Genomic DNA, 17,408 nt, shown 5'->3' with positions numbered 1-17,408 from the left:
AGTTGCAATAAATGTACCCTGGCCAGCTTTTGTGGGAATGAGGTATACTTGACCAAACCTAATCAAGTGCGATCTCGTTCCGCTCAGGCGCAAAATTTGTAGACGATGAAGTGGTCAGTGAGCTGACTACCATCCCAGTGGAGCAGTCACTGTTGAGTAATTTTCGGCTTGAAGTGGGTCGTTAAGGCAAATGTAACTGTTCAGTCGCATGAAATCATTTGGTAATGAATCGAAAAGCTGAGTTTGTTTAAACGAAAAGCAATTACAACTAAAATTATGTGGTCAGTAATAAGAAACTAACATTGTTCCTTTCCTAGAGATCGGTAAAATGCATTTCGACAGCAAAAGCGGTCCAAGGCGTCCGATGACGCGAATGCACTTTATTTTTTTCAGACAGATTGACACTACGGCTCCTTGTGTGTTATTTATTGTCCACATGTTTGTTAGCTGAGAGAAGTGGAAAGCTCTAACCACGGAAATATCAGTCGACTTTTTTTAAGAGAATGCTGCGGGGCGGGAAAAGTCTCTTCCTAGTACGTGAGTTTATTGACAGGGCAAAGAAGGATTTCCTAGTGATGAAGAGATCCACATAAAATTAGGACAGTTTGACAAATACCACATTGGCGAAGCAAGAAAAATGCAAATTGTAATATAAGCATTCCACTCAGCTAAATTGTTTGTAACTTAGGCAGATAAAAGTAACGATTTTACCCCAGAACCTTCAAGAAAACGTTGCAATAAAGTCGATCATGTCGTTAAACCGTATATTAGTTTTTCTAGTTTCCCACAAATTCGTTCAAACAAAGAAAACCATGTTGTATGCAGTGGATCTTCTGTGTTAATTACTTCTGAATATTTGGTCAATTTTGGCGGTGTTACGTAAGTGAATTTATGCTGTGGTACATGGAATAACTATTTGATTTTTTTAAGAAAAAGTGAGGTCAAAGGCCAACCTAAGTTGGTTTGTCAAGGACTAGATAGCATTCCTTCGCCCAATGAACCATTCTCATTAAAAATCGCTTGGTGTGCTTCAAAACTTAATCGCTACGTACATGAGCCACACCACTAATGAAGGCTAAGTTGTTTGTTTCTTCACCTTGATTTTGTGAACTAGTCACTAATGGCTAATTGTACGGGGTGCTGGGGATGAAATCCTCGGCACAGATTCAACCAGTCTGCTGAACATGAGTGCAATATGTGGAGTGACCTTTGGACAGTCTGCTTGCCTGTGGGTTCGTTTTCCTCCCGGGGTGGAACGCAAGTAGTTCACAAATGTGAATAAAAACCCCTTAACTTTAAAAATCACACCTATAGATAATACTGTTCTATCAAACGTGATGTAAAGCATTTAGGCAGACTAGTATCACCCAGGTCTGAAGAGGTCATAAGAATTTCAAGGGCATTTTGTCAATTCCTATGCCAATAATATAATCTCCGGCTGATCATTGTTTTATGGGGATTTGAGATGTGAACACAATAGGTTTTTAAGATAAATGCTTTTCCTGTACAGAACCTAAATGTTGAAAGCAGCAAATCCATAGGCGTCAACATTTAAGTGTTGGCCTTTTGGATGCCTACCAGCATTTATGACGGAGATGGTAAGGTTGATAAGAGCATGTACCTAGGAGTAAGGGTGAGAATGTAGAACAGATGTTTTGTATTTTCCTCGTAAATTTCTGGTTGCAAACAATTCTGAGTTAACTGCCGGCATGCTGGGTAGCACTGCTTCTCGTTCCATGATGGAACAACCTCAGCGACAAACTCTTTTGGCCTTGTGCTTGCTGATAGTAGCTATCATAATTTGCTTCTGAAGTTGTTGAACTCAATGTAAGGCAGCAGAAAACACACGAAATGGTTCGTGTACGTTTGTTTGGTAAAAAATGGGAGAATTGGTTAAAACAAAAGGAATAGGTACATTAAGGTTTCTTAAAGCAGAGCTGCTATAGAATCCACGAATGATGTCTACCGAATGGTATCTTTTGATTGATACTTCAAAGTTGTGCACGATATTTCCGCAATCCACCTCACTATAAAACATTCGACAGAGTGATTTTTCCAACCCAGCAGGCCCCGTAAACTACGATAGGGAAAAATGTAATGTCTGTAAAAAGAACATGCGATATGGTTTGAAGTGCTAGGTAAAACTGGGGTTGTTGACGCGTCCCATACAATCTTACCTCAGTCAGGATGGAATCCTACATCAAGATAATCCCATTCATGACTTCTCAAATCAAAACAACTAGGTAGACTTCGACTGGGTGGATAAGGTGAGTAAGTTTTGGGGAACATTATTAGGTTATGTTGATAGTCGCACTGCGGAGGTCAAAAAGCGATCATCTGCGCATTAGTTGGTAGGATATATTCGGAACATTTGCTTGACACGAATCAGAAAATGCAACGGAGAAAATGCAGGCGTCCCGTGGATAACGGACCGCATACTCACCAAACATTCGTGTATTGAGATATGACAATATATGCAAATGTTCGCTAGTTTTATTCGAGTTATTCTCCTCATAGGGAGCAGTATTTATTGCTAAACACCAGGTAGTAGGATATGTCATGAATGGAATGGTTTGAAGGCTTTCTCTGAACGACCCGATCAGGTTTCAAGCTCGAACACATCTTACTGCCTCCCTGCAGGAACACAATGGCAAAATACAAACTACAATACATACAAACTGTCAGAAAAATTTTTATGGTCACTCCAATATTGATAGTATTTAAGCACATACAGATATCGGCGAACTTGCCGCGAAACAAGTTGTCTTTTTAAACTTGTTTTGTAAAAGATGACATGGACCAAACGGATACAACCGGCTAGCTCACTGACGTCCGATTTGATTTTTACTAAGTTTCATTCATGGACTTACACATACTGGAAATAAAAAGATTTATATGATTTTGCTGATGGTGTTGAACGACAGTCTTAACAGCTTCAGAGACAAAGCCAGAAATGTTGATGAAGGTATTTCGGCCGTCTTGAAAAAGAGCTGTGCCGCAGAGCGAATGGATGGCTAGTCCATTGCATACAAGCGGAACTTTTTCTGTAGCTTCAAGCTTCCATAGTTTTGGCCTTTGCCAGTTATTGCTGCCTACAACATAGGGTAAACATTCCTCACATGACAATCACCCACTGGCACTGGCAAGCATATAAGGTGTAATACTTGTCCTCCTGAGGGGTGGCCCAGTTGCTGTTCGTTCGCCATGGATATCAAATCGGTAGATACGCATGCTCTGTTGGACTGGACGCATGCAACTAAGGAAGGAAAAATCGGCGCTGCTGTGTATGTAATGGAGACGCACAAACTGCACAGATACAACCGCGTATCGAAGCTAGACTAAATATTAAATGTAAAGCAGCGCCTCAGGTGGGTAGTCCAACTAACGCAATCTACCCAATAAATAAGTAGTAATATATGTCGTTCAGTTGAATAATTTCCCACATTAGGCCATCCCTGGCGGTTCCAAGGCGGATACACCAGTCAAAGGATGTGTGTGAGAAATGACCCTACAGAGTCACACTGAACCCTAAACCTAACTTTCTCTTAGCGAGGTATGCTACCTCCAATTTAGACAGCTTCGGAACCTATTGCGTCTTTGCTGCTAACAACACATGCATATGTGAAATGAAAGTAGATGCAGCTGACATGCCGTGCAAGAGCTATCCGAGCAATCTTGTAACTTTTCCTGTCCGCCAAGCTGAACAATTTGATTGCTGATTTGATTAGACAATCCGATTTCGTTACACACTAAAACTCTGGATTTACTTTTAGTTTTTTACACGGTGCAGATGTTAAAAACGATCATCCGATGTAATTTACAACAAATCAAAATTGCAAATTCAAAATTAACGTTTCTGAGGTAAGCAACCCCGCTTGATGAGTGGTACAGAGCCCTGTGACTTCAGTAAGCCTGAAGGTCAAAAATGACTTGTGAAAGTTGTGCACTCAGTCCAAACAGTGAAGCCGAGAGTATCAGCAAATCATTCAGTTGGAACAAAAGTTTATCTGAGCTAAGCTGTGGATACTATTAACTTTAATGTCTCAACAAATGCAGCATTCCTGAAAAATCAAAGATAAACAAAGCTGCTCAGGAAATGCGTTACTGGACTACATATTTCTGTTAGGGTGATGAAAGTAGTTCAGAAGCATGACGTGTAACCAAAGATTTTTCATGTTGAACGCTAGAGACCACGTCTTATTTGAAGCTAAGGCAGATGAGACCAAGTCTTTTATGAATGGATTAGACTGTGATTCATGTCAACCGAGAGAGATATGAACCTTAATAGCATATTTCTGATACACACTGAAAACACCAATTTCTCAGTCATAGAGTTTGTTTTGCATGCTTGATGACGTTACGGGATGTGACTGTTCGCTGATTATAAGCTCAAGGGACATTTTTGTAGAATGAAAATACAAAAAGAAAATAAGATGTGCTTCCTCTTCAATCACACTAAAATACAAGCCTTTTCAGCATAATGATGCCCTAATGTTGCAGCCCAACCCACGAGACAATGGGGGTCAAACGAAACGCAGTACTGGTAGGCTTGTTAATCTGTTAGGGATTTATGCCCAATCACCAAATTCCGTGATATTCTGAGAAGCCATATGCTACTGGCACTAAATTCGAAGGAAAAACACTGTGAAATTTTTGGAGGACAATCCTTAGTAGGTAAAACGTAGCAAAACTCACCACTAACATGCTGTTTTAACACCACATGACCATTCCGGTCTTCATACCAGAGTTAATCTGGCAGCCTTTCGCATCCATCGATTTCACTATTCATCAACACTTCTTCGAACCGAATAGTTGATCGGGTCAAGCACACAAACTATATTTCAACAGTCACTATCTGAGTGTGAAGTCATCAATGCTCTTCACTCTACACATTAGCAAGTTGTTAAGAGACCAAATTCGACGGCTTCCATACACAACTGAAGAATGAGGTTATATTACAGCGCTTTCATTCAGAATAAACTAAAACCAGGTTAGCTGTTTCGTGCGTCAAAACGCAAATACTATCTAGTTAACATTCGCTTGCTGTATAAGAAGGCAGGTAAAGCATTCCAGTTTAAACTCAGATCCGGTACCCTCGTTAGACAGAAAACAATATTAAATGACGGCATATGAGAGAAATCTCAACAACTCCAAGTATGCGGAACAACATACTGGAAAGTTTTAGCCTCCAATCGGGTCAGGCTTCGTCTTGAATAGGACAGCTCATAGTAACAGAAAAATTGGAATGATCCACATTTAAACTTCTGCATTTTTAATCATTGTTCACCAAAAGACAACAGTTTGAAACACCAAGCCTACTCCATCTTCTGTGAACTGAGGTGAATAGTTGAAAAAGACCAGCTTCCGAAAAACTTGACAACACCGAATGGATAACATGACGAGAGAAAAGTGAGCTTGAATTGTTTCTCGGGCAAGACTGGATTAATGAAAAGTCACAGAACAGACTGAAACAATTAAGCATGTTTTCAGGGTCTATTCTATGCTCATTTTTGAGTGAATCGCCGCGGTATAACTTCACTCAATAACTGTAGAGTACTTCATAAATACATCAGTAATAGTAGGGAGCACTGTCTGTAGATAGTGTAGGTGTGAGTCTCTGCTGGGTTAAACATTATTAGTTTCTTGCCATTGCTCCGCCTCAGCAGCCAATTGACTGTCAGTATAGGTCTACACAGTTGAACAATCTTCACTGTTGTGCAGTACCAGTCGGTCGTAATCAGCCTGCTAAATTGCCGGACTAACGGTGTGGTAAGGAACTGTACTTTGAGTTGGTTTGACGCAAACGTGATTCAAACAGGGGTAACATGTTTATCTGAAGTTCCATCCCAGGTTTCTTGGTAAAAACCACTTGTAAACAGCACTTCGGTTGTGCCTGGGATAAAAGGAGTATATTTCGGTGCCTTCGATAACTAAATAGAGCTTACCCTAAAGTAACGGTGACTGTGTTGTACAGCTCAGCTTCCGTTTCTGGGGGATTTCTTTCCAATCTGGATTGATATTTTAATTTAGCATGATATATACGGAAAACTCAACCCGTCTGAAAGTACATTCACGAGTCAAGCTCACACTCTATGAAAAAGTTACAGAGTCCTGATGACGTCTGGACACCGAGAAAGGACCAAAAGTCGGGTGGTGGACAAAACTGTCAGACTATCATGAGATTTCATCCACATGTCGAAACTCCCAGGAAAAAATATTTGTCTCTCAGACGTGGTGAACGGAAGTTCACTGTCACGCCGCATTTACGTCTGTGTTCATATAATCAACTATCGCCTAATCTAGGACGGTTTCAAAGTTGCTGATTTTTCCTCATTGCAGCGTGAATAGATGCCTTGGGAATGCATTTTGCAGATCTGAAGGTGGTAGTTTCCAAACACGTTTATTCTGTCTTAGTGAATGTGTAAGTGACGCTGGTATGTCAGCCCAACTGGTTGATAACAAATGAGACTGTTTTTATATCTTTTGTTCAAATCTTCATTGGTAAGGTTGGTTGGAAGATAATGAGTAGTCACCTGTAAGTAACGATCGAGTATACGATTGACCTAACCTTTGTGTGGCGACGCGACGTTGATGTACGGATTAAAAAGCCTGCTGACTGTAATAGTGCTCACCCCTCAGACTGTTTCAGAGCGTATATATACATGCATTGCCAGACCTTCAAAACTACAACGCGTCCAGCGTTTGCATGCAATACCGTATCAGATTCCAAGAAAACGGAATGAATAGGGCGTTCATCAGGTGGGAGTTGACTTGTTTGTCATGCTTGTCAACCGCCTGGCAAATTTCTCGACACCACTTGAAAGACACCATTTCATATCTTCTTGCGTTTATATAGTTTCTGAAGAGCAAGTGGTAGCTGAAACATAACTGGTTATTTTGGGAATACTAGTATGTAATGTGGTTGGTCCGTACAGGGCATCCTGGTATAACCTGCATTTAGGTGGTTCACTCAGTAACTTCATTTTACTTCCTATAATTGTCTTTCATGTAAGTTGTGCCCGTCAGTCTTTGAAGCATTCCACTGACAGGTAGAACAACATGGACCAAAATAGCAATAATTAGGATACATTTTAGTTTACCCATTTAGTTGGCAACTTTTTAAGGAGTTTGGAAGGCAAGTTCGAAACACTAAACACTATTTTAGCCGCTTTTTTTCCTCTGAAGTACACTTAAACATAAATCATTGCAACGAAATTCCGTTATTTGTATCGCGGATTTTTAACTAATAAGTATATGCAATCTCAAACCTCATGATTAGGAGCTAAGTCTCATCAATCGCAGGTTAATCATATTGATTATCTTTTTTTCACATTCAGATTGTACCCATTAATTAGGAAAACTTCGCGATGCACTGGGATGAAAACACGACAATGTTTAATCATGATCCTTCAAGGGTGTGGTACACTTGTGACTTATTTCGAATTCTATATCAAACCTCTATTCCTAATGATTAAACTAATGCCCTTGGGCGCTAAAACTATAACATATAATTATTCAGCTAAGGAAGCATAAGCCGCAAGCAGATGAAAGCTGCTCAACCCTGGGTAAGTTATGACTGAACATATGCAAGTTAGGGAAGAAAGCGCCGAATATGTTACCAGAGCGACTGAGCAAATCCGTCAGTGTTAGCATCTGATCCAATTCGATCGCATCAGCACCAATCCAAGGTAGAGGACCACCTAAAACTAAAAATATACCAGAAATCCACCCACCATATATATTCTTTTTCCATGCCTGCGCAAACAACACGCCATTTATTACCCGGTTCGATTGTTTAGGTCTACCCTTAGGCATCGTTTTGGCTCACACGATGCACAAATTAGTACAAGTGGATCAGTAACAGAGCTGAAAGGCGTCACCTGTTAATTCAATAAACAACTTCGCAGAAAATCGCGGGCAGCTCTCTTTGCACGTTTGTTGTAGGGTGTGGTATCCTGGGGGCTTGTCTAGTGGAAGATCTGGCTGTAAGCAAGGAAACTTTGGTTCTGTTACATTCCACGCATGCATTCTTACTGTGCACTTTACCTGAACCAGCAAAGCGTTTTAAACATCCTTCCGCTATGCACTCGAATCAAACACTGACATTTAAAATTAAGTAGCCTGTCGGTAAGCATAAGCGATATGATCCAGCAAAGTGTGCAGGTGTTGTGATGTCTATCCGAAAGGAATAATATGAATTAGTGTTCAGTTCAATCGTTTTGTTGTAAGCGAATACCTGATGAACAACCTACAGAGATTGGTGTAAAATTATAATTTGACGAACAGTGAAAGCCGATACACTTTGCGTGGGCGTTGTTCTCTAAGTGCTCACCCTGACAACGGCCACGGTTCTACCTTAATGGAATTGTAAAAATGTGACTTTGTTTAGGCAAACAGAAACTTTTAAACCCCTTCAAGTCTAGAATGAGTTTGAACAAATTCTTGTCGCGTAACGCATATTTAAAGAAGGCATTGATGAAAAAATACCATGTGAAGTGCTGTTACTGTACAGCGCCTTCTTGAAAATTCTCACTGATTTGGAACAAACTTAGAAAGCCGTAAGATATATTCATTCGGCTACAATATTTTATTTATTCGAATGCCCCAGGCACATTTTCGGCAACGTTGTGAGAGAGACAATCATAAATGCCACGAAACCTTGAATATACATTTCACTAAGGAAATGGTTGAGTTTTTTCAACGAACATAATCATGTTTAGACAAGCAAGGCTCCATGATTAGCTAAATTTGAAGCAACCATCGTAGTAGACCGACTTACAGCTAATTGCCATTGTCTGCCCTCCAGAACAAAAAGCTTTCGACGTCAACTTGGGTGTCACGACGAGGTCCATGTGATATGCTTTAAAGAAATCGCGTTTTCCGCTTAATTCGAAATAATATCTTCGTGTGTCTGGAGTTAGGGACCTATACGGATGATAAGCACTTGAAATTCTTGCAACACAACGGTTGAATTGCAGTGAATTCGTCTTCCTGCTTTGTTTTAAGTCGCTTGCGCGACCTAATGAAATTACACGATTTTCCCCAAAACAGGGACTGCTTTTGTCAATGTGCCCAAAGAATGAACGTTCTGATTGTCACAAATGCTCCAATTTTCTAGTTTTTTTTTAAATACCTTCGAAATCATGATTTATGGAGATAATACGTTCTCAAACGTAAAACTTCTGATGCACCCAGATGAGTGTAGTCTTGAACGATATGATGTTCCCAATACTGAAGAACACTGCCGTGATACATAAAAAAAATTACATGTATAGTTTCCGAAAAGCCTAAGTGCCCGCTTCGCTTTAAAACAAATAGCTTGCGCTGCCGTCTGGATAATTAGTGAAAGGCAAACAGCATACCTCAGTCATAGGATCTGTCACAAACGGCGATGGTAACTAACATCAGGAAACATGAAAATTGGGATGGAATTACCTCTCGTTGCATAAGATTTGGCATGGTGAACAGTTGCTTCGATTAGGGTCATGGATGGCCTATACACTTAGAGATGAAGTAGATGCAGGTTACTTTGTTCACGGTACGGTAAAAAGGCCTTGATACAAGCTCACAAAACCAGGGCTAATTAGGAACCGTAACTGATGTTTCAAGGTAGCATTACCGCCTTTTAAAATTACAAACGGGACATGATTTTAAGATTTAAAAATGATTTGACACCAGCGTCCTGCGGACCAAGTCATGAATTCAGAATTGGCCAGGATAATGTCATACCTGTGGTAGATTATTTATCCTCCATTAAAGTAGCACATGTCAGATGACCAGCGGGGTACTGTAAATATCACTTTGCCCGTCGCCAGGTACTGACTTTCGCGAGATATAGTGATTTCGAATCCAATAAATCTTGGGCATTTATTTTCTGCTACTACAAAATATTCTTTTGTTTTCTTGAGCTCTAAACATGACAGCAAAGCACTAGCCCCAAGCTCCACTCTTACAAGGATTTCTCAGTAGTGCACATTCCTGACCATGCCGAGGTCTGAACTCTGAAAAATTGATCCACCATGTGAGTATGTGACCGCCACTCTACTCGCATCTACTGGATGTACAAGAATTATCACGTCCCAACAGGCGATTCCATATACGCTTGAAAAATGTAAACGGGTTTCCTGACACTATAGATACGGTAGCTGCCCTGGCATTGTCGATCGACCGGTCCGCTTCTCAAGACATTCCAGTCAGATAGCGCTAGGGACGCTTGAAACCTTCTGAGTAATTTCTGATTAGTTGTAGGTCGCTTTGAATTCGTAGAACTCGCTTTCCATTACTCTGTTTCACACAGTCATCATCTCGTCCTGGCGCGTTGGTTCTGATATTGTACTGGTAACACGGACTCTCTGCAAGTCACACGTTGCGAGTTCAAGCATAAACATGGTCAAGAATATGCAACGCTGATGAGCTCTAAGAAGAGTGAAACTCGAATAAAGTGGTCCCCTTTTTGTGCAGAGTCATCAGAATAATTGCATCAGGACGGAAGAACTAAATTTAAAAACGAATGATGATACACCCGGGATGAAAAGCTAAGTAGATGGTAACATAGTATACAACTGTAAGTGGAGACTACACTCGCAGTCGTATGATTTTTAACATAATTTTAAAACGTTATGCGTATTCCCCCACATGGTATGAAAAGTATCGATTCTGTACTAGAAAAACGGCGAATACACGAGTCTTTCTGTGGAAGACGCTCCACAGATTGAGTTAAATCGTAATCATAACAGCAGAGTTGAATAATGTGCTTTCCAACTACAGCATGATAAGATAAACCTATTTAAAAACAACGCAACTACATGCAGATGTTTTATCATTCTCAAACATCACCGCAAAGGGACACGTTACCTGGTAACAACAACAGATTTTTCTGAAGTTTAAACTAGGAAACATCCTAACTTGAATTTACCCGACCTTGAGAGTCAACCAAGCGCGCAAATGACGCCAGCTATGTAGACATTATGCACACCAACCCATTTAACTTACGTGACCTGTATCGCCTGTTTTAGGACGCCTAAATTAACAAGTGAAATTCATTAAAATTACTCCACCCACAAGAGCAAGTGACATTGGGACTTCGAGAATTTTTAATTGACTTGCAACTAGATGGCGTTTTTGCACATTTTTTAAATTTTTCCAGACGTGTGGTGTGCCTAAGCGAATCCATCTCAGTTGCATTGTTATTAGGACAAAATTTGTGTTACTACTAGTTTTGTCACACAATCAGCTCCATTCTCTTTATCGGCGTATTTCGCACGACACACAGTAAGCGGAACGTTGAAAATGTCGGCCAAGTTTAGCTTCATGATAAATAGACTCACCAAGATCACATTTGTGAAGTCAAATATGATCACAATTCGCTGTAGCTGTTTTCTAATTAGACTTGCACATAAAGGAAACAAAACAGCAGTCCTGAATACTTCGTAAAAATTCTACAAGCAATACAGATGGAAAATGTGGCTTGTGTCTACAAATTACTGCCATGTTGACAGTATTTGCAGATCTAGTTGTTTTCCAATCTCCTTAGAAGGAATCAGTGGTGGCACTGTTTTCATCTGCTAAGCCATCGTTACGTGAGGCCCCTATTATTGGGACTCAAAGATATTAAATTATTAATGGCAACGAACTTTATTGCCGTAGTTTCCACTAAGTTGTTGTGACAAAAGGCATCTGTCGCGCGGTGACAATAAAGTGCATTAGTTTTCTAAGTTACTGATGTTAGGCGAGGGGTGTTTCTAGAAAAGGAAGTCAAAGCAAAGTACAAGAAATTCTTCCATAGGGTCTAGAATTTCTCAGGTATTTTTCTGTTTACTTCAAACTTAACTTATCCGATTTTAGAGCAAAACGGGGAAGTTAACCGGACTTTGCAGTTTGATGGCCAATCAGAAACAACTGATTCTATTGTGGTTCGGTAGAACAGATGTTCATCTCCTCATCAGAATCTGGTATATAAAATTCGGACTTGTGATGCTTGCCGTTTTGAACTGTGCCTCTAGGATTAATATTACAAGCGGATAGAACCGGAACCTGATCCCGAACTCAAACCTTAGACTTTAGAGTTTTCTACACTGCATTTTGTTCATTTGAGATATTTGGCTTCAAACAAAAATGAAGAACATGAAACATTCCCCGGGGGCATTTTGTCGATTAAAAATTATTTCAAACCATAAACCTAGAAGTTCACTAGTAGATGCAATAAGAGAGACACACAATAAGAGACACATTTGCCATGGTCCTCTCCAAAGCAAATTTGTTCATCACACTGACCAAGAGCTTTTACTAGCCTAAGAGCAGGGACATTACTAATAAAACGCAAGCTAGTTAAAGGTGCTGGTTAACACACAGCTGACCTGTCATTCTTGGCTTGGTGGAACAATTTTCAACCAGTAAAAAGAAGAACACAGGTTTCTATTCCTCTAAAGATATGAAAAATGCGTTTCTAATAATGAAATCGACTTAACCAGCTACAATATATCACTAGGAATTCTAGTTTAAAATGACTTTTTTAAAGTAAAATCTGAAGAGAAACTTCGAACATTATCCATGAAACTACCCAAACTATTCGATGGTTGATCAACTGAGCAACATCCTTATATGAGAATGTAAAGCCCAAACGCATGAAACCTCTGTCAAACATTTATTCCACTCGATGAGATAAGACCACCTTAGTTATTAAACGAGTAAACAATTTTCAGTTTAAAACCACGCCATGGGATTCAGTTACTAGCTACCTTCCCTTCGTTGTTGAAGTGAATTTGTTTACGGCAAATTTTGGCTATAGCGCACCAACAAACTATGATACCCAAGTGATAACAGTTTAAATTGTGTTGACGTGCACAGTGTAGAAGTAACTGACAAACTGGTTTTACCCGAGCAAACGCTCAGTTGCGTATGAATTTTACATGAAACATCCTAAATGACTGTCTAGCTAGCTTGTTGTTGCGCACTACCGCCCCAGTTGGCTAAGAATGGTACGTGGTTTGTGGGGAGGGTGGTGCATAAACATCCCATCAACGTAACACCTGTCTCGACAGAATGTGCATACATAAACACCATCTGAATACTAGCATCATCTCGTGCCTTCTTACTGAATCACTTCCACCCCAATTGTTCGCACTACATGGACGTCGTTAGGGCAAGTTAGTTCTTCAGCTATTCCGCATGTTTAATTAGTCACGATTAAGTTGGGCGCTCATGGCTTTAAATAGTATAGTGCTAACAATAGAAATCGGAAACTATTAACCTTTCTATACAGCATTTGGCGATGTAATCAAAGTAAAATGTCAGGGTATATTGATTTTTCTTGACTGTGCTTTGAAATCGAGACTACTCCTATTCTCCCTCGAAAGTATGACGCAAATAGACCTTCCCTATTAACAATTTGTTGACATTCTATGTATATTATTTCTTCCTGGGGTTGGTGTAGCAAGAGCGATACCTATCGGCTGAATCAAGGAAAATAAGTAAAACCATCTCTGACGTTAAATATTCCGGAGGGAATGCGGTTGAAATGTGACTAAATGTGATAAATTTCCTGGCTAGCATCATTATTTTCCTTTGTCTGATTTCAAAAACGTGAAACATTAGAATCTCACGTATATACATTACAAAGTCAACGTGTTTATTCTAGTTATGCATCGCGGGATCATTGAAAATATATACCACGGCCGTTTCTAGACCTCCGTATTTTTCAATCCAGTCCTTCTGTTGATTCTTTATCCCCGTCGACCGGAAGCACAAAAGCTGAATGATGGAACAACTCTCTGAAATTGTGGTTGACTGAAGTTCCAGAATTTTTTGTGCACATGCATACTGTTGTGAGTGAGTAGCTGCGTTATATGTGGGCACTTAATATGGCCAGATATAATTGCCTGTTGCAATATCAACATATCACTTAGTTTCACACTTGCTTTCAGTTCACGCTCGGTACAATTGTCTGCGCATATAGCGACCGTAGTTTAGCGGGGGATTTTCAGGTCATCCATTGGTTAAAACGCTAGTCACCTATTTCTCGATATTGTTCGGACAAAAATCATTCGATTTTTGCAGGCAGATGTTGACCAGTGATAAAAACCCTGGGGATGCAATATGTGTGCTTTTTGCCATGCACTGCCTATCGTGATCGATCGTCAGGAACGGCAGACGTGATCATGAACAGGAAAAAGCATAAAAGAATTTTTTTGTTGACGGCAAAACAGTGGGAGCTGACGTCAGGATTTTAAATAACCACAGTGAGCCATCTACCAACCGTTGGAGTCCAAATATTGGCAAACAGTAGTGATAGATCCGAAATCAGTCGAAGCAAAATAGCTGAAACTGTACATGAAGAGGTGTTGACAAACCAAAAATTGCTCCGCCAGGAAACCTCATTACATTTTGGTTGCGTCAGTTTGTTCTCAGCGGGAAATTATTGCTTATATAAAGCCATCGATAACTGTACACGGCATTGCCTGCTGAGCGACTGATGAAATACAAGACAGGAAGATAACTTACCTTCACCTCTAAACGCAACATGTGACGCGTTCCTTTTATTCAAATCGTCAGTTCCATGATGACCATGACCGGCAGGCGTCGGGCGTCCATTACGATCCACGTTTGGGTTAGCAGTTTGTGTGGCGAACTCAGTCGGCGGTGGGGGTGGAATAGCGGTAGCGTCACCCTCTGTGGCACCCAATAACGTGAAAATTATGCCAGCCTGAGAATTAACCCCCACAGCTGTTACAACCATCTTACCCGAACCTTCCATCACGTGTGTTCCTGTACGGGAAGTGGGTGAAAAACAGAAGGGAAGGATGACGAACCACCCAGTTATGTTAGATGCGCAATGACCGATGGTTAATATAGGTTAAACCATTATTTTTTCAAAGAAGAAACTGGAGCCTAAAATAAGTCAGCTGTGAATTATTACCGATTATTTGCTTCTGCAGTTATAAAAGCGTTATTTTTGAATACCCGACAGTAAAACGATAAAACGACAAATACATTTAGTAACGCTGATATTCCTAGTATAAAATACAAACTTAAGTAAGCTCCCAATATTTTCACAATTTTTTAAAGTTACCCCATCTATTTAAACAATTCAGTGGAAGTCGACCGGAATTAAGGTGTGTGAATTCTTGTTATGTTTTTTTTCAATTCAGTTTTTTTACTATAGGTGTATTTAGTTTCCCAAACATCGGTCTGAAGGCAGAGTCATTAACTTCAAATATCGGCCACATTTGTCCGCCTACCTCATTCGTGCCGTCAACAAAATCTGAAGTCCAATGAAATAGAACAGTCTGACAATAAAACACAGGTCAAAACAATGGAACCCGTAGGTTTTAGTGCACGTGGAGGAAACTAACACTAGCAGTAGATATGATTCCGAGTGTCCAACGGAAATACATTCAGCTTATTCAAGCAGCCAGGTTTGTTTACAGCGAGCAAAATGCAACTCGATGCCTTTAAACACAAACTGGGTTCAAATATTTCACATTACGGGATGGGTTTCTTTGGATTTGATAAATGTAGACTTTGGTGGCATAAATGTTAGTAGACGGAAATAACGTTTGAATCAAGAGGTAAATGCACAGATTGCAGTAGGAAGTCGTCCTCCAGCTGGAACGCGCTTTCGGTGTCTGGCTGTCACACTACGCGAAAAAGCCACAATGGTTGGTATACCGCTACGTTGCCCAGGCAAAGGTAGAAACAGACGAGATTATGGGATTAGGTTTGAACCACGGAGCTTTATGCTGGAAGATGCGTGCCTTATAAACTACGCCATTTCAAGCTCAAAAACACCAAAAAGTAAACAAAAAGGTTTCAGCCAACTGTTGTCGCATAAAAATGACTTTAGTTGACTAAAAAACTTAGACATATGTGCACTCGTGCACAGAATTGTAACCATGGGTTAAAGGCACGCAACAAAATTACAAAATCCAAAATGCCTACCACATGCTTCTGGTTAAGCCTCACGATAATACTAGAATGGTTTATCATAGCCCTCAAATACAGGTTATCCACTGCCCTCTCAAACTACTACGGTCGAACACCTCTCAGAATTATCTACCATTCTAGACCCATCGGTTGACCGCTTAACAGCAAAATAACTTGTTTGTGAATGCAAATACACAGTGATTTATGGACTAAATCGAGAAATCACAAAACCTGGCGAACTTCAAAAGCGAACTGTGGGGCAAAATTCTAATTTCTCACAATAAATGCACCATTTTCTATTTTGTATTTAGCAGTTTCCTGATACACTATATCATTTGTAACTCACAGTACACGGTTTCGTGCCAATATAGGAATTTTTGCAGCGATTTAGTTAGGAAATTATTGTTATGCTAAAAAAACTGGGTCTGAAGAAAGTGTGTTTGTTAAGTGAGGAGAATAAGTGACTTGAAAATGGGTAGATCAATGAAATTGCGCGAGACACGTATGACTAAGAATGGTTGAGTGCCGTGGTGCCGTTAGCTGGTATGTTTGTACAATTGTAGTCGGGCAAGGTTAAACGCCATGCCCATACTAAACCTTTCTAAACATAGAACCACGGTCTACGGATATAAAGGTAATAACTTGTTCTGCACTGGCATTAAAGCCTTTGTCAAGTCTGCGATCATAGACCGACCGTCAGCCTTATGTTCAGCCCTGCTTAGACCTCGATGTACTTCCGAGATGTTTTACGAAAACCGAAGATTTTCATACTTTTGTCCGTATAACGATGCATCCGTTTGGCTGATTTATTTGGATCCAAGGATCCAGTCAAACCAGTCACCAAAGGGAGTCCCGGTGATCTTTCAGTTCTTATTTGATCCCAGGGCGGTTGCTTAGGCAATATATGAATGGTTGCACAAAACCGTACTCGAGAATTATCGTGCGCGGATATCGCGTTAATGTACTACATTTTCAAAGCTAATGTGGGTACAGGACGCGATTCAGAGGCCCGGATCATTTTGCAAATGATTTTACATTTCCCACTAAGAGCCGATAGAATGCTCACTTTCATGGCCAGTGCCTTACTCTAGTCCCTTTCAGCTTTGCCGGTGAAAGGTTAAAACTGTCTGTGATAGGACCCAATGTGCAAGGTATCAGGACAGCGTAGATAATGGTGAAATGCAATGTGACGGTAGTGACCTCAAACAGAGAGGTATTTAAGATGGAATAATTGTTCTCAGTAGATAAGGAATTGTACAACACAGATGCTCTCAAAATATTGATAGAAGTCTCAATCGAAAATCACAAAATAGATTTTAATTTATCAATCAGCTAAATTATTTATCGCTTAATGAATCTTATTTGGTTATTAAAGAAACCGTTGCAGTAGGTTTAGAGGTCAAAATTCTTTACCACTCTGACTGACCGTAGCGACGTTTGTACTTTCTACTGCATACCAAGGACATAACATACCTTTGTAACCAAGG

At 40.2% G+C, this 17,408-nt stretch overlaps 1 protein-coding gene across 1 annotated transcript in view; it reads right to left on the bottom strand.

Annotated features, from left to right (window-relative positions):
- T265_15552 (hypothetical protein) overlaps positions 1-14,761 on the bottom strand; it is a gene marked incomplete at both ends in the record, with an annotated part of 71,098 nt that extends 56,337 nt beyond the window's left edge. The window contains one exon of the mRNA XM_009178585.1: positions 14,500-14,761. Coding sequence (XP_009176849.1) covers positions 14,500-14,752 — 253 coding nt within the window. The remainder of the gene's footprint in view (positions 1-14,499) is intronic.
- Between the last annotated feature and the right edge of the window lie 2,647 nt (positions 14,762-17,408).

The sequence above is a fragment of the Opisthorchis viverrini genome (assembly GCF_000715545.1).
Source record: "Opisthorchis viverrini unplaced genomic scaffold opera_v5_610, whole genome shotgun sequence".
Lineage (NCBI taxonomy): Eukaryota > Metazoa > Platyhelminthes > Trematoda > Opisthorchiida > Opisthorchiidae > Opisthorchis > Opisthorchis viverrini.
This window is presented reverse-complemented; position numbering and strand designations above follow the sequence as displayed.